General features: G+C 47.0%; 6 protein-coding genes across 6 annotated transcripts; 4 read left to right on the forward strand and 2 right to left on the reverse strand.

The window, feature by feature from the left end:
* Nucleotides 1–1140: 1140 nt before the first annotated feature.
* F5Y00DRAFT_63160 (uncharacterized protein) lies at nt 1141–3720 on the forward strand. The gene is made up of 3 exons (XM_048013927.1): nt 1141–1662; nt 1736–2788; nt 2875–3720. Exons 1-3 carry the CDS (start codon nt 1244–1246, stop codon nt 3326–3328), a joined length of 1926 nt encoding a protein of 641 aa, XP_047869876.1. The 5' UTR covers nt 1141–1243; the 3' UTR covers nt 3329–3720.
* Nucleotides 3721–5008: 1288 nt separating this feature from the next.
* On the forward strand, nt 5009–6536 carry F5Y00DRAFT_63180 (dual specificity protein phosphatase 12). Its single transcript, XM_048013928.1, has 2 exons — nt 5009–5206; nt 5307–6536. Exons 1-2 carry the CDS (start codon nt 5160–5162, stop codon nt 6367–6369), a joined length of 1110 nt encoding a protein of 369 aa, XP_047869877.1. The 5' UTR covers nt 5009–5159; the 3' UTR covers nt 6370–6536.
* Nucleotides 6537–13412: 6876 nt separating this feature from the next.
* On the reverse strand, nt 13413–14105 carry F5Y00DRAFT_257247 (DUF1742-domain-containing protein; the record flags this gene model as incomplete). The annotated part of the gene is made up of 3 exons (XM_048010531.1): nt 13413–13646; nt 13695–13940; nt 13995–14105. The coding sequence occupies 3 exons, from the start codon at nt 14103–14105 to the stop codon at nt 13413–13415; spliced, it is 591 nt and encodes a 196-aa protein (XP_047869878.1).
* A 353-nt stretch (nt 14106–14458) lies between these two features.
* On the forward strand, nt 14459–16226 carry F5Y00DRAFT_63247 (Rtt106-domain-containing protein). The gene is made up of 3 exons (XM_048013929.1): nt 14459–14689; nt 14750–15073; nt 15128–16226. Exons 1-3 carry the CDS (start codon nt 14605–14607, stop codon nt 16054–16056), a joined length of 1338 nt encoding a protein of 445 aa, XP_047869879.1. The 5' UTR covers nt 14459–14604; the 3' UTR covers nt 16057–16226.
* Nucleotides 16227–16236: 10 nt separating this feature from the next.
* On the reverse strand, nt 16237–17801 carry F5Y00DRAFT_63259 (Aldo/keto reductase). Its single transcript, XM_048013930.1, has 2 exons — nt 17064–17801; nt 16237–17008 (listed from the first exon to the last, which is right to left on the reverse strand). Exons 1-2 carry the CDS (start codon nt 17417–17419, stop codon nt 16417–16419), a joined length of 948 nt encoding a protein of 315 aa, XP_047869880.1. The 5' UTR covers nt 17420–17801; the 3' UTR covers nt 16237–16416.
* A 1195-nt stretch (nt 17802–18996) lies between these two features.
* On the forward strand, nt 18997–21108 carry F5Y00DRAFT_63266 (cytochrome P450). The gene is made up of 4 exons (XM_048013931.1): nt 18997–19486; nt 19550–19666; nt 19723–20497; nt 20551–21108. Exons 1-4 carry the CDS (start codon nt 19280–19282, stop codon nt 20979–20981), a joined length of 1530 nt encoding a protein of 509 aa, XP_047869881.1. The 5' UTR covers nt 18997–19279; the 3' UTR covers nt 20982–21108.
* The last annotated feature ends 12 nt before the right edge of the window (nt 21109–21120 follow it).

Here is a 21120-nt window from a genome sequence, read left to right on the forward strand (position 1 = left end):
ACCCCCCTGACGTTCCCTGGTCCAGTAAGAGACCCACTAGTAGTACAACGGGCAAGGTACCTTTATAACCAGCCCTAGCACGATACTAGGATACCTGGAAGACCCACTTCCATGAACCACCCTGTAAGGCGCTAGCGGACATCCCTGTACTTGAAGGGCTGAAATACTGGGACCCACCCCACGGACTAGGTAAGTAGACTGGTAGGGCTTTTCCTATGTTGCGGGTTAGTCCTTCTCGAATCTAGTTTTAATATGCACCTAAGTCGCCCCTCTTCACTTTCTGGTAACCCTTTCATACATGTAGAGAGAGTGAGAGAGAGAGAGATAGAAAAAATAAGAAAAAGGTTGTGGATGGATTCTTGCGAGTGTTAGGCCGAAACTTTTCTACATCAACTCACCTCGTCGTCTCTCTATTCGGTCCCTATCCGCTCCTAGAAACACGTCTTCTCCTCGCCCACCCCTATGCGATTCTTATAGTCGCCCGAACTCTGCGTATAGTCATCGTAGGGAGTACCAAAAGAGCAAGGGGCCAAATCTGAAATTTGGATCCATTGGTCAACATTGGTCAAGCAAAAAAGCTCCTTCGACAGAAACGATTTACTAGCCCAACTCTACTAGTATCCAGCTATATCCAGCTATATCCTCTCTTGTCATCCACCTCGGGTTATAGCTGAGCTGAGCCGAGCTTCATGACAAGAACAATAATCTCCTCCCCCGATTCGAACCTCGGACTATTTTTTCTAGAGGCTTAACTTTTGTATTTGCTTCGGTTTTCTTTTCCATTGGGCCTATCTCGGTGTATTACCATCGTGTTATTATATCTGCATGTTTACTACTATCATGACGCTTTACGTTTTCCTGCTATCTTAGAATACCCTCGCACGATCATCTGCTTCTGAAGTACGACTCTCCGACAACACATATTTCGCAACCTTTCACATAGACGACATCGGCACTGCCGACACCAATATTGCCACCGCCATCCATACGACATTCCCGCTTCTTGATTCAAGACTGCGCCATTGTCGGTTCCCATACACCGTCCTTTGCCAGCTCCATAAGCCCATCAGATGCTCTAACCCCATTCTCGGGCCGCTATTCGTTCGACTCGGCAAATTAGTATTCAGATTCCACATATCTTCAGCTACTCACTGTTACTACTAAGCTGTGGCAACTCTGTCATTGGCCTACGTCGAACAAAGTCAGCTTCGTTTGTTCGAGTCTTCGGAAGGGGGAACACAAAATGGACATCCCAAGATGCGCACCAAGGGAGCCGAGAGGCTCGCCGCCGGCCATATACATCGAGGGATCGAGCCACCTCGACCACTATGCAGGCTCGGGCCGGTCTCATATGCAATCGAGATTCCAATCCTCTCTAGCCTCTTCTACCCCTATGCCGATATCTAACAGCCGCCGTCTTGCTGAAGACGATGCACCGCCGCCACTACCTCCCCCGAAATACTTGCCTGGGCTCGGACAGCCGGCTCCTACTCGACACGACCGTATCCCTTCGATTGATTCCAATGCAAGCTGGGATAGTACTAGACAAGAGTCGGAGCAGGATCGGCCTCCGTATGGTAGATCTGACAACGATCGTGGGATAGGACGGTCTCATAGAGATGAAGGCTATCACAGTCTCAACTCCACCATCTCGTCGTTAGGGTAGGGATAATCTGTTAAATCTACGGCAATATGCCAGTCGGAACGAAGTGCTAACTGCTAGGCTTTCCTTCAGATCCCAGGACTCTCTCCCTAAGAAACTCTTCATGTCTCATGACCAATACCAATTTAATAGGCCGAATAGCAACGACTATGACAGCTCGTTGATTAAGAAGCTGGATTCGAGACGAACATTTGACAACAGGACTCCGCCTCGACGGTCTGCTCTCAGTGCTTCCGTGTCAAACTTGACTGCACACGAGCAGCGTCTGCACACTCAGCTAACACCCCTTTCTCTTCCTATTCGGCAGAGCAATAAGTTGCTTATCGATTCCCCCGGCCGTTATACGGATACTCCCCCGCAGTCTGCACTCTCCCCACGTGGGCCTTCGTTCTACGGGGCTTCGAGTAGTGAATATCGTTCGCCTATAGAACCTATGGATCTAGATCGATCGCCTTTTGCGCGAACGAGGAGGAATAATAGCGGTTCATTACCTGATGACGCAACGATATCCACGCACAGTAGCTACGACAATGCAGACGATAATGACTTTGCGATGGAGGATAGGTCGCAAACTGAGGACTACATGTTGCGGTCAGAGCACCAGGCCATTGGGCAGAAGAGACGGGCGTCTTCACCGCCTGGGGATGACGTTCCGATGCAAGGCATGTCCGGATTATGCGACCCATTACGACGTCGTGAGGGCGCATCCAGAGCATCACCGACACCGCGTCTCGCCGGCATCCCTCCCGGTTCTATACCTTCCGTTCCATCCACCACGCGAAGTGGATCTTTCGCTTCAAATGCCTCACTTACCACCAACCTGTCAAGTATTAATTCTTTTACTGGCAGATCACCTGGCGGCTTATCTAGTGGAGGACTTTCGCCCGTTGACGTCATCTCAAACTCGCCTTATAACATGCCGAATTCTCTCGGTCACTCGCCACGCGCTTCGCTTGCACGTGTCCCCCACCAGCGTAACCTTAGTAGTGAAACAAGACGCCTCGCATCGCCCCGTAAAGTGAGTGAAGTATCTAAAACCGGTATCTCAAAGATACCTGGTGGTTTCTTCATGTGCGAATGCTGTCCCAAAAAGCCAAAAAAGTTTGAGACGGCAGAAGAACTAAGGTAAGTGGTCATTCAACCCCTATTTAGGAGTTATACGCTACTTCTTATTTTTACGGATAATTGACTTTTTTTTTTTCCCTCTTTAGCACCCACGAGGCCGAAAAGCAATACGAATGTTCGTTTTGCGGCAATCGGTTCAAGAATAAGAACGAAGCAGAGCGCCATCAAAACAGCTTGCATGTAAGGCGACATAGTTGGTCGTGCTCTGCGTTGCTTCTTTCGCGGTACGACCGCGCGTTTCACGAGAGTACCAACCGACCTGGCGAAGCAGACACATGTGGTTACTGCGGAGAAGAATTTGAGCGCCACGGTGGTGTTGGGCGTCCACGACAGCCAACGGAGCAGGATTGGGATGAACGACTGAAACATCTTCAAGAGGTGCATAAATTCCGCGAATGCAACTCGAGCAAGAAATTTTACCGTGCAGACCATTTTCGACAGCATCTAAAGCACAGCCATGCGGGGACCAGTGGTAAATGGACTAATATGCTAGAAAATGCATGCATGCTCGATGAAGAGCCACCACAACCGTCAAGATGAGCGAATTGAACCGACCATCAGTGATGGGGTTGGGTAGCAATACTGCGCGGGGTTTTCGAAGGGGAAAAAAGAATCAACAAGCTGTGGATGTGAATTACTCGGGTTTCGTTGGTTGGGGGGTTAATGTGTCCATCGACGCACAGCAACCGGCCTACAATTGGGCGGTGGGATGAAAGGGATCAGTCGAATCAAGAGTAATCAATCAAATCAATCAATCAATCGTGTGCGGTTGCGCCCTCGGAGTCTTACCTCATCTAGGAGCAGGCTGGTTTGCTTTGCCGATCTCCCGCCCGTTGGATGCACGCTCGCGGAGATAAATTAAATGGTCGGTTGCGGCACGATTATCAAGTCGATGCCCTTTATACAACAGGCCTAAACCGGAAAGTAAAATCTTGGCTCTAGCAGCAAATATTCTATATTCTAGCCGGGGCGTCTAGGCGCCACTAAGGCGCATTAGGATATAGTAGAGTGGGATTCCACCTTGTCAATGGTTAATTTACGAGACGTAGATGCTCGCTGACGGCACCGTTCCATTCCAACGGGTATTTGTGGCTCAATAGAGCTTATGGAGGTGCGGCTCGTCAACGTTGATCTAAACCCATCAACAGTTGAGTGTTTATAGGTAGCGATAAAATTCGGACAGGAATGAATTGACGACTCATTGGGCAACCAAAATACAGACCCATCTATTATTCACATTGTATAACATACCCAAAGCACACCTAGGCGTTCAAGAGGACAAAGGTGATACCCATGTCTTTCAAGCGGGGACGTGTAAGCTGAATGCATATAAGTGCTGACTGCGACTCGAGTTCTTTACTCATCTCGGACGTTCGTCTATTAAGCCATGGGAAGGATGCGTTATTATGTTTGAACGCCAAGCTCGCTTGGTTAAGACATTTCGGCTTGTCTATATTATTTTGGGGTAGGGTATTTTTGAAGAAGGGTTTTGGAGGAGGGCGGGGGAAGGGAATTGATGTTCTACGTATAAGACGTTCCATCGCGGGATTCGCTACGACCCTTGCGGGTATAGGATACCGCGGATGTTATGGTAAAAAATAGCAAAGGTTAATTAATTCTATTTATTCAATAGTAGCGTGAAGTCTACATACCTCATTTGAACTGAATAGAGGTTAAAAACAACTAACTCAATTATGACTATAAAGATTTAAGACCAAAATATTCAAAGACATAGCTAGGTAATGCAAAGTAAAGGAAATTTAATAATTAAGCAACCTTAGTTTTCGAATAAGTAGCTGCATAGTAATCGTAGAAGCAACATATTTTATTTTTTCTGCTCACTATAGCGGGAGGTAGTATTTGACTAATATGCTGGTATGTAGGTCTTTAAAGTCCCATGTCAATTGGATGGGAATTTGGAATCCCGAGTTACATTATTAATAGCTTACAACCTAGCAGCTAGCAGACTAGCGTCAAAAACGGCAATCAGCATGATCACATGATTCAGCCCTACCGGAAGGAAAGAAAAGTCTAAACCAAGGTTACCATTTGCATAGCCACTGACGCCACAAGTATGTATGTATCCCACACGAGGGGCTTAAGCTTAATTTGTACCTAATGTATGAAGGTACTCTGCTGTATGGACCCGTTTTTTGCCCGCGCAGATGCCCGCGGCACAAATACGGCATTCCGCAGAAATCCGTGTAACAGTTTGCCGCCCCTTTAGATACCTAGCCATATTTTTTTTAAGGAAACATACATTTTACCTTTCTTCTAATATAGACCGGGGTCCGTTATCACTTTTTGATAACCGATTCCTCATCCATTATTCCAGGCACCCGCGGAGAAATTGAAACCTAAAGAAAACATCATGTCAATTTCCAGGGTGCCCGGACCCGATAACCTCCACGTCGGAGGGTAAGTTTACATTACACCCTTACTCTTCCCCACGCCGCATATACACGGTCACTATAAGGATTGACTATTAACCCCAATATGAGCTGACATAAGCATCCAGGGTTTGGGCTCTGAATATCGAAGGGCATCGTGACAAGCTTTACGAACAGAATGTCACTCATGTGCTCTCTGTTATTAAGTTCTCATTTGACAAATGGGGTGAAGAGGCAAAGCGGTTTAAGCACATGAGCATCGATATTGATGATGACGAAGACTCAGATCTATTGGTTCATCTCTCATCTGCTGTACGCTTTATCCGTAATGGACTCTATCCGCCAGTCAGCGGCACCGATACAGATACATCGGCCGAGGCCAAAGATGACGGAAATTCCCCGGGCGGGGTATTCGTACACTGTGCGATGGGTGTATCACGCTCCGTAAGCTGTGTTATCGCCTATCTCCTCTACCAATACCCTCACCGCTTTGGAGGTAAGCAGTTTACTCCTTCAGTCGCTTCAGCAGCCCAGCGGCGGCAAACCTCCAAGGAGGCCGTAGAGAGAGCTTTGGAGTGGGTTCGTCAATCTCGCGAGCATGCCGGGCCCAATCGTGGGTTTATGCGCCAGCTCGAGCTCTGGTGGGAGATGGGATGTCCAGCTGATGATGACAGCGCTGTGGAGCGGCACCCCATCTATCAGAAATGGCTGTACGAGAGGATGTTGAAAGAATCTAGGGATGTACGTCAAGCTCCAGAGGCTGAACGCATCCGGTTCGAGGACGAGGTGGATCCAGGAAATGATGATATCGAAACCGGCGTAGACAAGAAAGTCGGCAAGGAGATCCGTTGCAAGAAGTGTAGACGCATTCTTGCGACACCAAAGTTTATCGTACCCCACGCCCCTACTGAGCGGCCAGAACCTTCAAACTGTGCTCACGTTTTCGTCGAGACGCTCTCCTGGATGCGGCCAGCGCTAGAAGACGGTGCGCTAGAGGGGCGTTTGTCTTGCCCAAACGCTAAGTGTGGCGCCACGGTTGGTCGTTTCGCCTGGCAAGGCCTGAAATGCAGCTGTAGCGAATGGATAGTCCCGGCCTTCTCGCTTAACCGAAGCCGAGTAGACGAGGTGGTTACCCGGGGCACAGATGCACCCGCGATCCGGCAACCTCCTGGTCGAAACGGGAACCTATAACATGGGTTTACTTTAGCAAGAGCCTCATTAATGCTTGTCATCCTTGCTTGCTTTCATAAGACTCCTACCCATATATCCACTAAGTAGTAAGCGGTCTGTTAGTATTGGTCGAGACAACGATTATGTTGGTTTCCCATAAGCGTCGTCTACATTACCTAGTAACTACCAGAAATTGTTGCTCTAAGCACGAGCCAACAGATGCTGACGCTCAACCACACACCTCTTAATGGGTATCTTACCTAACCCGCCGCTAATGAGCAACGGGGGCTGAACGTATTGTTTGACACCTCGTTTCCTCCATACACGCCTCTATTCACCAAATGCATTTCGCGAAATGTACCCCCAATCAGATATCACTTGTATTATAGGGCGCGTTGTTCAGCAGGTTGCTTTCCTTTGCGGCATAGTCAGATGCACGCCACTAACCCTACCGAATATACGCTTCAGGCATAGGGCTTACCCCTTTCTCAAGAGACCTGGGGTCATAACCTTGCTTACTGTCTGAACTCAAGGGCCCTCCCGTTTCCCCATGCTAGCCTACGATCTCGTTAAAATCCTCTATGTAAGACGGCCGTTACTAGCAACTAACCCCTAGTAGTCCTTCGCCCGAGAAATTCTCAACCTCATACTCCGTAGGCTTTCCGTAGGCTTTCGGAGTTTCGCAGCCGATTTACGAGGCTAACATTCCTAACTTCATCCCACTTCTCGTCAGCTAATCAAGTTGGGATTAGTCCACACCCCTTCAAAGCTTTATTTGGCTATGTGTAACCTCCCCGAGATGAGATTACCCAGATTGAGACTGTCAGCTTGTTCGCGACAGAACTGTCGGTGTAGATAGGCGGGATGCTTCAATTGCCGCTGTGCCTCATGCCAGCCCCTTACAGTAACACCGCATCACAAATCTCTCTTGTGACGCGGGGGCGTTCATCCCACGCAGCCATCGGTTCTTCCTGCTTTACATACAACGATGGGGGCCTCCATACTATGTAGATAATTTATACGTAGATCGAGGCGGAGAACTCTGCTGACGTCAAAACAAGCTGCAGCGTAACAAATTGGTAACTATATCAAAACCACATGTCTTGTTCACATTGCATTGGAATGACGTCTATTGGGTTAGAATACCGGTGGTACCTTTCCCATTGATAATCTGTACTGTTTGCTGGCTCTCTTCAATGCTTAACTTAACCCCTATCCATTATCTACAAATCCCACAATCATGAGGTTCCCCACGAAATTGATCGTGGCAGCTGATAACAACAAGGTCAGCTCTGCTGACGGAGCCGACTTTGTTACGTTATCGAATCAAGTCTATCAAAGGAGATTCTTCATACCTAAAATTACTTCCCTTTCCTAACGCCGGTCCTTGTGGTTAAAATCCGATTGTCATCGTTTTATCGCCATCGTAATCTCCTTTTTCCCTTTAGTCCCTCACTTCTTACGCTACGGCACTCCTTTCGATAGATGGAATAAGAAGCCCGTGCGTAGCACATTTTAATGATAGGTAATGGGAAGATTGAGAAATCACAAATTTTCCGGAGAAAGGAAAAAAAGAGAGAAGGAATATTGAATACCCCTGCTACTAGTGTACATAGATCTACAGATACGTACATGTACATACTAGTTGTATGCTATGGTCCTTGTTCCTCCATTCATGCAGGAACGGCGAGGGGTGACAGGTCAGTGCTACGAACAAGGAGGCGGCGTGCGCTTCCGATACCATTAAGCTCCCCTAGTCCGACCGGCCTGGCGGGTGGTCGAAAATGATAATAACAATAATAACAATAAGATGTACTGTTTGCGTACGTGCGGTGGTTAGGAGATAATAGCCCCAATGATAATCAAACACTCTGATCGCTTCGGACTTAAGCCAGTGAACGATAGAGGTATAAGCTAGCAAAGACGGGCAAATGCCCGCGTCTTACGACGCCCGCACTTCCCCCCGAAATGAAGGTTCTCACGGTTCGGCCGCAAAACGCTTGTTACCTAGCCTAGTCCCCTTGTAAGCCGCTCGCAGGACACATGTACATAGACGAGGATCTATGTAAGGGTTTAAGCGCGTAACGTGCAATGACGCGCAGGCTGTATGTACATATGTACGCGCGTGGACGTATGTAGGCGCATATTATACCCGTAAGGGGCAAGCAGAACAGCCGTAAGCGTGCTATGTATGTGACGGCCGTCGTATGTTCTCTTAAGACGGTGGTTCGTCGCTATACCTACTCAATTTCCGCATGCGAAAAGGCGCCGGCGTGTTATACATAGCCCCCATCATCGTCGTCGCCTCGTCGTCATCTAGTAACTACGAAAAATACAGCCTGATTAGGCTAGATTCTACATGCCAAGACATCTATACATACTGAAGCTTTTTTTCGACATATAGCATTACTATATATGTGCGTACGTGGAATCACGGAACGATTGGGTATGGGGTGTGGAGTTTGGGCTTTCTGGTCGCAGGGGCGGGCCTTGTCTTCCTCGTGACTATGTTGCAGTGTGGGATTCCCTATCAGGGAGGAAACAAGGGTGGCACAGTCGCTCACGGCTATGTAGGGCTGTTCGATGTTCAACGATCCCGGGGAGATTAGCCCGCGCGGCCGGAAGTTGACCGGTCAGACTCCGGCCGCTGCAGTCAGCAAAATGCGTATCGATACCCGTGAAGTAGCACAGCAGAAGCCACGGGCTGGGAGATACGATACGGTTTATCGTACGGAATCAGCCGCGCACGAATACCTACCTACCCTACCCGGGGTTCGAGTGGACGAGAGATATGGCTGTTGGGAAATCGGAAGGATCCGACTATGCAGCAGGCGTCGTAAGGGGGGCGGTCAAACCGGGAAAACCCACTCACGAGAACCGTTTAAGGATCTGTGTCCCCGTGATGGACCCCCAGAATCAGATTGTCAGATAGTCGGGCATTAAAGCTGATGTTTTCAGGCGATCCATCGGCAATGAGAAGTACGTAAAGTTGGGGGTCAGATGCAAGCAGGTATCACGCTCTTTTGCTCGAGAGACCCCTCTTGCTCATATCGTCATCGGTAAGGCCATGTAATATTTAGTTTCACCCCGGTTACTAGCCTTGGGTGATCCACGATACTTGGAGGAGGTGATGTTAGTTAGTTTAGCGATCGAGCGCCTGTTCTTCAGTAGTTACCTACCTACAAGAGACCCAATGAGATGGTTACTACCTCTCTCAATAAGTCATCCTTCATTCCCATCAAACTGCTCGTCGCAAGTGGTCCTGCGGCGTATTTGGAGAAACGTAACTAGCAAAAAAAAAGAAAGATATTAGGTCCGAAAGGCCACCGACAAGAATTCGACCGAGCCGACCAAGTTGATGTGATGGTAGTAGCCTCGTCGTCTCGGCTGTACTTTCTTGGCCAAGGGCCCCTTCGGTGTGACAAACGACGGTCGAGTAACGTATCTACCTAGGTAGTAAGCTCGAACTGATCGTTGCTCTTGAGCACATGATGATTTCATTGGCCCGGTTAGCATTCTCAGGATCTTGAAAGATCTGACTTTGGGGGCGCACCTGTACGTTAAGTCCGAAATTTGAACACTATGACGAAACTAGGTACCTTAAAGTGTAAGCCGCGCTATGTATGTAACATAGGTAGTATGTCTGTATATGTCTTCCCCTTATGTAGGTCGGTGGGCGTGCCGAGCGATGGGCTGCGAGATCATGTTGCAGTACCAGTTGCCATTGAAAATATTATGGGGATGGATCCCCATGTCTCAGAGGGGATACTCGGTCGTCCCGAGTTTTGGCAGGTTGCTTCCTTTTGCATATTGTCTTCATCATGTACGGGCAAACCGTGGAGTGATTCCTATTCGTGTAGTACAGCGTAAGGATTGCGGCTGGGGGTTATGTACATGATTTATGTACGTGATTCAGAATTCACAAATGATAATGCTAAGAATCACATTACATAAACCCTCTCGAGCTTTGCGGGTTATAGCTTAAGTTGTGCTACCTTACCTACCTTATCGCCGCTTCGCCGTTGACAAGTCGAGCCTGGGCTCGGCGTTAAGGGGCGACTATTCCTGTTTTAAGACTACGGGTGGGTAGATATAGCTTCAAAGCGGGAATGAGCCGCCATACGTTTGAAGCCGTAAAGACATGCGGTAAGATCCGCTAGATGGTATGTGATCAACATCCGAAAGTACAAAATATTTATGGAAAGTTACGTATGTATAAGTCAAAGTGATTGATCTGAAACTATAACCGACGGGTCCAGCCATCCCATTAGGCCATAGGGCTAGGCGCCAGCCCTATGCAACCCAAATTCGGCTCGGCGCGGCGGCAGAACCAGCCATTATCATAAAAGGGTACGAGGATACGAAAGACCCAAGATAAGATTGCTTGTTTACAGTACTTGGGCGTATTAATGCTTGGTAACCTTTTATAAATGTGATAGATATTTTATGTAACAAACCAGCATACAGCTCAGCCCTGCGAGTCCTGCTTTGATGCTTAAAATAACCGGTTTAATTTATTTGCAGGAGCAACGGAAGGAGCCGAATACACGGATTCGGTTCTCGTGTAACATGAAGTGCGGATCCGAAAAGCGGAGCATATCCCGGGACTTAACGCCCGTTCAAGTAATATCTCGGAATGCCCGCACTGTAGTAACCTGTCGATCAAGGATATGTCTGTAAATTGTGACCTTTTTTTAATCATACCACCAGGAGTGGTGCTAGAGCATACCCGTAAACGATCTAAGAATTGACTGGGTTTCATAACGGGCCGTTAACAAGGGTAGATCTCGATTTTACAGAGTATACTCTATGTTCAAAGCTTGGTGTGACGATCCTATAAACCGGCATCGGTGACTATTAAAGGAGGCTTCGACTTAACGGAGGTAGCTGAATTAGAGTTGTATATGTAAGAGCTTAATAACCTCCTATACGTAATAGCATCGACATCCACGGTTAGTAAGTTTTGTCGTTATGTAAATCTGAACCATGTGTTTAACTTGCCTTGTTTTATGTCAAGCTATTCTGCACGGTTCCCGTGTTGAGATTAAACCGTGTAAGTACATTGGACAGCTCGTAATCAGCAGCCATAGCCAACTGCAGCTCGAGGTATACAGCTTATACCTACTTGGTAAATCCTTGTTCGATGGGGTGTTAATAGCAATAGCGTGGGCGAATTATTTGAACGGATTATATGAAGGATCGGAGGGGGTGTATACTACCTTAATCTAGAATGTCAGCGCTAACGTGCATTTACATGTTAGACGGCCCCGCGTAAGTGGGCAATAGGATGGCCCGGTTAACTAGCCGAACCGAAGGCATTCGTACAGACGAGTATTCTTTCGAGGTTAGAGAAATAGACGAAATGACCAAGAAGAGTAATATAGGCCATGTAATGAGCCTGGGGTACAGGCTTATACACCGATCTGCGGCATCCGGCAATGGACTTTTGACGTATCTGTCAGTCTGAGTGATGTTATGCAGGGAACTGATCTTTAGTAAGTAGCCTTACGTACGGGAGCTGCTTATGTCAGAGTCATGGCCGTAATCATGGTAGATATTCACCCTAATTATCTAGGTACCTGATAGCTCGATCTGATGAGAGGTCCAGAGGTAATTGACAAGATGACTATGACAAAGCGAAGAATGAAACCTATAAGCTGCGTGTCACTTAGGCCTCTCTCCGGTTACACAAAGACAACTCGTGGCCGATCGCCGTAATAGATCCGGGCGCCCACGACGTGGTATCTAAAGATTGATAACGGTCGAGCAATATCGAAATACCCCACCAATTCATACTGCCCATCATAAGGCTGACGCAGAATTATGCTCTCGTATCATTTGCTTAGGAAGAGTCCGAGTATGGCCGAAGTACATCAGTTTGCGAGCTTGGGACCTTGCTGCATGTTGAATGTTACCTCTCCTACAACCACAGAGCTTCTTGAAGCGTCGCGGGTATGTCCAGTTCAGCTGCAGAAATACAGTGACCCCCCTTCTCGTCACACGCAGACACACGTAGACACACGCAGACTATGCGCTGAAGCCATTCTGGAAGGAGGACTACAGTCCTCCAGATGTAAGTACAGCTAATATATGCCTCGTGACCTTGCTAGAAAAGTAACCGGTTGCATTAATGGTGCATCGGCTCACCAAAACGCGGGAGATGCCCAGTAGATCAACCCACATTCGGGCATTAGGTGCCACGGCGTTTTCACTGCCTCATCGCTTAGAAAGTATCATCAGACCTGGTGTCGTGCGTTGTCGATGCAATGTAAGCGCTAATCTTCTTGCAGGGCCTACAGAGAGTAACGAGGTTGTTGGCTTCAGTGGGGAGATTTCCAATGATTCATGCAGCTTTCAAAATGTTCTGCCAACAGTATAAGGTACCGGTGGGGTAAAAACTCTTTAAGAACTCTTAAGAACTAAGCCTGCTGGACACTTACATTGGCCTTTAAACCCGAGTAAAAAAGTCGGATAGTATTAGACGTCATATTTAGGCCAAGTTTGCTGGAAGAGAGGTAGTGTCAGCCTTATAAGGCAGATAATCCAACAACTTATCAGCTTTCCAATAAATTTACCCCGTGCTGCGGTGAGCAAGCTATCCGGGCAAGCTAAACGGAACTAGGCAAATATGGCATAGCTAATTGACTGGTGTGTCCCTGGGGGTGAAGAATGGCGTGCTTATAGAAAGTAGCATGCTTTACCGCAGTAGTTTGTTGGCCCAAGATACGACGCCCTAGCTTACCACACCGATTGAGCGAATACTCGATTAACATGAACCTGAGTACTAGGAACCTTGAGGGTACTTTGGTCGAATATTGTATCTAGCTCCGTAGCAACTAGGACATGAACTCAATGAACATTGCTAATATATCGAGCATGGAGGGGTAGCCATTTTAAGAGCTGCTGCTCCTTTACGTAATTCATAAAGCCCTCATTACCCGATATGCCCATAGGCGCAGCAAGGGCAAGGGCTAGGATCGTTGTTGAGATCCAACAAGCCCGGTCAGTTTTGGTATACTAACCTATTTACTGAGTCGATGTCCTCTTTGTAGATGAAGGTCACCTCACAAGGGGTCTTTGGGGACGGAGGGAAAGTAGTTGGGATTGCTTAGACGTTCTCGGTTCCTTTTGGCCACCTCAGCCGCGCGTTTTCTGTCCAGTCGTTGTTGGTAGAAGGTCCTGCATGTCATCAGTATTGACAGCCAGTGGTTGAGCAGAGGGATAACTAAAGACTTTTGCAATGAAAATACCCGGGGTTCTTCTTCTGCTTTTAATGGAGTCTTTTCATCCGGTTTGTCCTATATCCGTGAGTTAATATGGTTTTAAGGCGTAAATAGGAAACTGACCTTGGCTTGAGGGCTTGGCTCATCTTTCTTCTCAGTCTCTTTAGTTCCCTTCTCTTCGTTTTCCTTCTTGGATTTTTCCGACTCCTTCTCCTTTTTCTTGCGTTGCTTCTCCTCGTACTCTTTCTTCACCCGTTCAATTTCATCTTCCATCTCCTTTTTCTTCTTGGCTGCGATGGCATCATGATCAATGATAGGGGAGCAGAATCCTCTATCTTTCAAATGACCAGGGCAGACATAAAAGAAATCCTAGTAGCAGAACATCAGGGAAAGGCGTTTGTAGCGTTATGAACGGCAACCTACCTTATTGTCTGGGGTTATGAGCACGCTAGTACTAGGCTTGAAGCACACCTCACATGCTTTGGCTGAGGTTTCAGCTACCTTTCTATGATTCCAAATATTTGGGAAAGACATGATTGTATTTGCTTTAAGGGGAGATAGGTACACAGAAGAAGTATGTAATAGGTAACTAGTAATAGGTAATGTGCAAGCTTGATGATAAGACAAAGGAAGCTGGATGCGCGGCGCGATGTTGGAGAGATAACCATATTATGTGGGGTCGGAGAAGTACGTACAATCAGGTAGATGTCCTGTTACAAGTCGCGATAAGTTACGATAAGGTTGGTGCCTGAGCTGTAGATAGCTTTACCTACCTCGACACCTACAGTCAGACAGTACAGCCTTGTGAAAGTAAGGGAATCTTTTAGGGGGCCCCTGTACGTCATATGTTTCGCAATAACAAACTTTAGCGTAAAACAATTCGCCAACTCTAAAAAAATAACATTAAATATTACGAACGTCAACTTTTGTAGAATAAACAAGAGCCTTGCAACCTCTTACGACTTATTCCTTATTCCATCCTCCTTGGTATCGCGCATAGGGGTAATCACCCCAACCAGTCTCTTTTGACATCATGTCTAATGGATTGGAAATCCAGAAGCTGGACTCCGTATTCAAGTCGCGACCAGACATTCTACAAGACATCCACAAGGCTGCCGGTATTTCTTAGTCATTTCGCGTCTCATATTATTTCTACTTTTTCTAACTAAATTATATAGATTCTCCATCTCGAGTCGAATTATTTAACAAAATTGCAAATTTCATATATGAACAAACAGGCGATCATACAGCTGGCTCATCCCTAAAGCGGCGTCGCGTCGATATCGAGCCCTCCCACAATGGGAATATACCGCCTGCCACAGAGACGAGCACGGTCGAAGACATTTCAAGCGAGAATATCCTGTTGGAAATAAAAGATATATCTGTATCTATTCCGCAGCGCAAGAAGTTCGAATTATGCTTCACACCCAAACACCTATATGCCCGAATTCCTGGTGCAACTACGCCTGCGCCTGGAATAGCATATGCATGGAAAGATATTGGTATGCATCATATCTTATAACCATCTAATATCAATACTAATTGCTATTATTTAGAGTATGCTTTCTACCTTCCCGTGCCCGAGAAGTCTCAGATTCAGCACAACTATGTCTTATTCCCACGAAACGCTTTTTCCCTTTCTAAATCAGGCGCACCGACCGAAGATCCGCTACTATTTACCGTCTCAGCTAGTCCACCAAAACCAGGTTCAATTGGTGGACCTAATGCCGGTGCAGCTTCTGCCGTTTCTGACTCCTATACCACCCTATTCAACTGGGCCCTGAATAAATGTCTTCAGGCTGCCGGAAACAATGTGCAAATAGTTGCAGCAGATCCCGCAAAATTTCATAGTAAAGTTCGACAACCACATCGACCAAAGGAAGCAGCTGTTCACGTCAAGGCATTCAGGGGCTCAAAGGATGGTTACCTGTTCTTCCTAGAAAATGGGATCTTATGGGGCTTCAAGAAGCCGCTGTTGTTCATACCATTGGACAAAATTGCAGCCATTAGCTACACAAGCGTATTGCAGCGCACATTTAATATGGTAGTTGAAGTGTTCACAGGCGAAAATGGTGACGAGACAACCGAGGAGATAGAATTCTCGATGCTAGATCAGGAGGACTATGGAGGTATCAACCAAGACTATGTCATGCGACACAGGCTTCAGGATCGAAGCATGGCCGATCAACGGAAGGCCAAGAGGGAACTGGCAGAAAATGCCAAGGGAAAGAAAGAAGTTGAAGGCGAAGGAAAAGATGCCGATGGACAGGCTGCGGAAGATGGCATGACAGAACTGGAAAGGGCACAGATGGAGGCCGAGCAGCAACTACAGGATGAAGAAGATGAAGACGAAGAAGACTATGACCCCGGGTCTGAGGGCGAGAGTGAGGGTTCGGGAACAAGTTCCGAAGAGGACGATGACGACGAAGACGTTGCAGAGGACGATGAGATGGAGGAAGACGAAGAACTAGGGGAGGGGGAGTAATGGCTTGATACATAATGGTAATGATGAGAAACCGCAGTCTGTTGTTCCAGCAAGGCTTCGGCATAGATGAGCCCAGAAATGCGACGGCTCCAACCCTAAATATCACGTTTTAGTAGCTATCGCGTGGGTTAACTATCGGCAGATCCGTCAAGGCCTTTATCGGTACAGCCAGCCTACTTGAATCGCTCCCAACGGCCCCTACTAGAGCTTTCACTGAGTTAATAGGATCTAGTAGGCCAATCCTCGTTACTCGATCATGACACGAAATACTGGCTAATTATAATAAAGCAAGAGTGTATGCTCAATTTGGCTGTGCTGGCTACCTAAACTATGAGATAGCATGGGTCCAAGCTACCGGGTTTATTTTAAGGGTACAGTGTCCTGTAGATGTTGCGCCGGGATATTTGCAAGTGCTATGTTTCGGGTTCCTGCAACTTGCAAATTTCCGATGAGGTCCCTAATCTGCTGGCTCTCGTCGGCGGTGAGCTTGACGTCTAATGCGCCAAGGTTCTGCTCGAGATACTTGATATTCCTGGTTCCTGGAATAGGGAAGAAATCATCTCCTTGAGCCATAATCCACGCCAGCACCAACTGGCTTGGCGTGTGACCTTTCTTCTCCGCGAAGGCTTCGAACTTCTTGACCAAGTCCAGGTTCTTCGGGAAGTTCTCTGGGCTAAATCTTGGAAACCACCTGCGGGAATCATTTGGATCGAAATCGTCTCGAGACTTGTAGCGCCCGGTCAAGAAACCGCGACCAAGGGGCGAGTAGGCGACGATGGCAACCCCTAACTCTCGGCAAGTAGCAAGCAAGTTGGTCCCCTCCTCGCTTTCGATATCGAGCGACCAGGGGTTGTATTCAACCTCCACAGCCGAGATTGGGTGCACAGCGTGAGCACGCCGGAGTGTACTGGAGGAACACTCAGACAAGCCGAGATATTTAATTTTGCCTTCCCTGTTTCACGACATCAATAACCGTACTTGGTAGTTGGACAGCCTTGGATGCTTACTTCTTGAGCTTTGCCATAGCTTCTACGGACTTCTCAACGGGAGTTACGTCGTCGAAGCGGTGGCAATAAAACAAGTCTATGCTATCAACTCCTAGTCGTTTCAAAGAACGTTCGCAGCTTTTAATGCAGTTTTCGGGTGAACTGTTGACGGATATGACTGGGCTGGAGTCACCGCCAAACTCGAGTGCCCATTTAGTGGCCAAGAAGATGTCGCCTCGACGTTCTGGGTGCAGCTTAAACCATTTGCCCACGAGATCCTCGTTGTCGCCGTAGGCAAATGCGCTATCCCAAAATGTCTCTCCGAGCTCCCAGGCTCTGTTGAGAATTTTAAATCGCTCTTCATCAGGACTTTGCATATAGTTAGTCTATAAGCCAGTATAACCCTTGGATTACTTCAACGTACGCTATTTCGCCCATTCCAACACTAAGGCCCATCAAGCCGAACCCAAGCTTGGGAACATGAGGACCATTCTTGCCTAGTTGGCTAGTCGGAAGCGTTCGAGGAGGAGACATGGCGTGGGTAATGTCTAGGCTGAGATATTGCTTTCAAATTTCGCCCGAAGTCAAAGATTGAAGTTCTATATGCTGGAGGTTTGGTCTTCGTTACCCATCGAGGACACAGCTCGAGGAGGGAAGCAGGTATTTATATATAATACCCAGTCCTTAAAATGATAAAAAATACCCCTGGCTTCTATACTACGGTGGCATATTAGTTCAAATCCGATAAAACAAAAAAACGGATGAAAAATTGGTCCGATTTGGCATATGTATTATAATTACAGCGTTTACATGCGTTAAAGCCTTTTATAAATACAAGGCATTACAATGATGTATGCGTTAAAGTTATAACACTTAAAAAAGAAGTCTCCGAGGTTGAAAATAAGTGATCTCGATAAGCTTGAACCTGATTTCGAGGGGCGGGCGTTTCTACGTGTTCGCAGGCTCGTACATGGGATCTTTCCGAAGTCATGTGTGCGGCTTAAATCATGGCCCGTACCTATAGCCCGCAATGGCCGCAATGGCCCGCGACGGCCCGCAACAGCCCGCAATAGTCCGCCACCATACTCCGGGGATATTCACCAAGTAGAGTACCTAGGTATTTATAACATTTACGGCTCTTCAATGATATAAGTTTATGGCTCTTCCAGTAAGATGGTCGTTACTTAGTTTGGGGTCAACAATACGGCGCATAAACTCCGTAAAGGGGCTTATTTTGTTAGTCATGAAGCATTACTAATAAAAACTTTCTTCAAAATATGAAAACCTTACCTAAAGTTCAGAGTCTTCTTTTGACCTTATTGTTGCTATCACGTCGATTGATTCTATTTATTTATTCAATTGTTTCCTTATACATACCTTATATGATATAGTTCTTTTAATCTACCCCTCTTACTTGTTATTAGTTATGATACTACTTGATCGTGCACGTCATGACATTAACTCAACTACACACTAAGCAAGCTAGATTCCAATATTAGCACTTCAAATCAATATCTGTTTTGTGAGTTGTATAGTTAGAAAGAGTTTCTCAAACATTCCATCCCGAAGGTTCAAAAGCCATGATACAGGCAGGTAGGTAGGTAGTTAGGATAAGGTTACTTTCGACTCAACCGTGGGCTCATTTGCCGTACGTACAGTAGGTAATTCTGCGGAGAGTAGCGAGTGATTTCCTTTAATCAAATAAATTGTATTCGTGATTCAACAATTATAATTGGTCGGATATTCAAGCATAAATCAGGTGTTAGAAACTTGACGTAAGGGGTTATGCAAGAGGTGCATCGGGCTTGTCAACAACCGAGCCGCCAAGTTATTATGTTGTGCAATCGTATCGCGTATCCGTATTCGGTGCTGGGAGACATGATTGGCTTCCAAGTGAAGAATCTCGGAATAATGCTGCTATACTCCATTATTTATACTTTATTGCTCCATTGCTCCATATTAGTCATGCTAAGCGATGCTGTAGCGGGTAAACGTAGCAGTGTAGTAATAGTGATCGTGGAGAAAGCATGAACCTGGAAGGGTTAGTTTACCGGCCATGGGTCTCGCTACGGCATGCACCACGTGGAGACGTGAAACAGTAGTAAGATATATAGGAGATATGAGTGGCAACAGTTATGTTCTGGAACAAGATGTCCAGAATATAAAGTCGATTGCCTTTCAGTAGGTTGGCTTGCGACTTTTATGTCCTAAACATCATAACGACGGCCGCATTCGAAATGGAGGCCATTCAGCGTCTTCTACCCCAGGGACTGCCCGTGTCACTTCAAGTGGTCATTGCTACCCTGGCACTTGGCTTCATCTATTCGCTAGTCACCGCAGATCGACCTTTTGCTGGATTTCCGGTCATAACAGTTGATGGACAGAGTCCAACGAAGACTTGGCTATGGCACGGCAGGAAAGCTGTTGACGAAGGCGTAAAACGGGTACAGCTAGCTCCTTAAGGTATATCCCTGTCAAAAATATATCGCTAATTCATACGTATGTAGTTTTCCGGGCCATTCCAAGTCATGACAGGAACGGGCCCAAAGATTGTCTTGCCTAATAGATTCGCCGACGAACTTCGTAACCATCCTTCGTTGAACTTCAACAAGGCCTTTGCTAAAGTACCTATTCCATCAAATCTATGCTAGGAAATCTCGAAAATAACTAACAAGGCTAGGATTTTATGGTAAATTATCCAGGATTCGAAGCTCACCGGCTAGGTCTACGTGACGACACTCTGATTCAGGATACGGTACGGGTGAAGTTAACTCAATCACTCAACTTGATTACAGATGACTTGGTCGATGAAACAGCGGCATCACTCCACGATGTCTTCGGTGACAACAAGGAATGGACCACCAGGCTCATTCGAGATGATATTCTCGAAGTTGTCGCTCGACTTTCATCAAGGGTATTCTTAGGAAGAGAACTATGTCGGAATCGGAGATGGCTTGATATCTCCAAATCGTATACCATCGACTCATTTCTCGTCTCGCGTCTGATGAGAGCTGTTCCTTCGTTTCTACGTCCCATCGCTTATGTATTGATCCCGCAATCGAGATCTCTCCGCAACGCCGTTAGAGACGCGCGAAAGCTCATCAACCCCGAGGTACAACGCCGTAAAGCCGTCGTTGACGCAGCGCACGCGGCGGGCGAGAAGCCCCCGAAGGTGGCGGACACAATCGGATGGATGTATGAGGTTGCTAAAGGACGAGATGCCGACTACGTCGCAGGGCAGCTTTCGCTGACAATGGCTGCTATCCACACGACTACGGAGACGACTTGTTCGGCACTACTTGACATCTGCCAATACCCCGATGTGGCTCAGCAGCTCCGACAGGAGATCATCGAGGTCATTGGCGAGCACGGGTGGGCAAAAACTTCCCTGTACAAGCTTAAGCTTATGGATAGCTTCCTCAAGGAAGGCCAACGAGTCACTCCCATGGGCGCAAGTATGTTTCTTCCCATCCCTTTTTTTTTATTTAAGCTAAACAAAATAATCTAGCCACTATGCACCGATACGTAGAGAAGGACTTGGAACTCTCCGACGGAACCGTATTACCAAAGGGCGCGCGCATCGTAGTAGCAGGCAACTTCATGGATCCAGCGATTTACCCCGAGCCCGAGAAATTTGATGCCGCCCGGTTCTTAAAGATGAGGCAACAGCCCGGCCAAGAGAACAGTTGGCAATTTGTGACCACCAGTCCGGCCCACACTCTCTTCGGCCACGGACAGCACGCATGTCCTGGACGGTTTTTCGCGTCAAACGAAGTAAAGATTGCGCTATGCCATCTATTACTTAAATACGATTGGCGGTTCATTCCGGAGGAGGGTCGACCTGCCCCGCGAATCTTCGAAGGTGTCAACGCTGTTGACCAAAAGTCGAGGGTCCAAGTGCGACGGAGGCAAGCAGAGATTGATCTTGATGACTATTGAGGAGATTTTCTTGGAGAGTATCGCATTATTTCGAACATTTCTGTATTGCACATACCCGTGAAAATACCCATACATACCTACCTATATACCCAATTATTCTAGAACTGTAGTATATAATATTTGAAGAAGCATTATATAC

Source organism: Daldinia vernicosa (genome assembly GCF_022497035.1).
Source record: "Daldinia vernicosa strain CBS 139.73 unplaced genomic scaffold F5Y00scaffold_2, whole genome shotgun sequence".
Lineage (NCBI taxonomy): Eukaryota > Fungi > Ascomycota > Sordariomycetes > Xylariales > Hypoxylaceae > Daldinia > Daldinia vernicosa.

What these genes read in the sequence shown, in the direction of transcription:
- F5Y00DRAFT_63160 (XM_048013927.1), top strand. Translation starts at nt 1,244, where the DNA reads ATGGACATCCCAAGATGCGCACCAAGGGAGCCGAGAGGCTCGCCGCCG. An exon ending in TCCACCATCTCGTCGTTAGG is followed by an intron (nt 1,663 to 1,735) that starts GTAGGGATAATC and finishes GCTTTCCTTCAG; the next exon opens with ATCCCAGGACTCTCTCCCTA. An exon ending in GAGACGGCAGAAGAACTAAG is followed by an intron (nt 2,789 to 2,874) that starts GTAAGTGGTCAT and finishes TTCCCTCTTTAG; the next exon opens with CACCCACGAGGCCGAAAAGC.
- F5Y00DRAFT_63180 (XM_048013928.1), top strand. Translation starts at nt 5,160, where the DNA reads ATGTCAATTTCCAGGGTGCCCGGACCCGATAACCTCCACGTCGGAGG. An exon ending in GATAACCTCCACGTCGGAGG is followed by an intron (nt 5,207 to 5,306) that starts GTAAGTTTACAT and finishes ATAAGCATCCAG; the next exon opens with GGTTTGGGCTCTGAATATCG.
- F5Y00DRAFT_63247 (XM_048013929.1), top strand. Translation starts at nt 14,605, where the DNA reads ATGTCTAATGGATTGGAAATCCAGAAGCTGGACTCCGTATTCAAGTCG. An exon ending in AGACATCCACAAGGCTGCCG is followed by an intron (nt 14,690 to 14,749) that starts GTATTTCTTAGT and finishes TAAATTATATAG; the next exon opens with ATTCTCCATCTCGAGTCGAA. An exon ending in ATATGCATGGAAAGATATTG is followed by an intron (nt 15,074 to 15,127) that starts GTATGCATCATA and finishes GCTATTATTTAG; the next exon opens with AGTATGCTTTCTACCTTCCC.
- F5Y00DRAFT_63259 (XM_048013930.1), bottom strand. Translation starts at nt 17,419, where the DNA reads ATGCAAAGTCCTGATGAAGAGCGATTTAAAATTCTCAACAGAGCCTGG. An exon ending in GCTATGGCAAAGCTCAAGAA is followed by an intron (nt 17,009 to 17,063) that starts GTAAGCATCCAA and finishes GTCGTGAAACAG; the next exon opens with GGAAGGCAAAATTAAATATC.
- F5Y00DRAFT_63266 (XM_048013931.1), top strand. Translation starts at nt 19,280, where the DNA reads ATGGAGGCCATTCAGCGTCTTCTACCCCAGGGACTGCCCGTGTCACTT. An exon ending in TCAACAAGGCCTTTGCTAAA is followed by an intron (nt 19,667 to 19,722) that starts GTACCTATTCCA and finishes TAACAAGGCTAG; the next exon opens with GATTTTATGGTAAATTATCC. An exon ending in AGTCACTCCCATGGGCGCAA is followed by an intron (nt 20,498 to 20,550) that starts GTATGTTTCTTC and finishes AAAATAATCTAG; the next exon opens with CCACTATGCACCGATACGTA.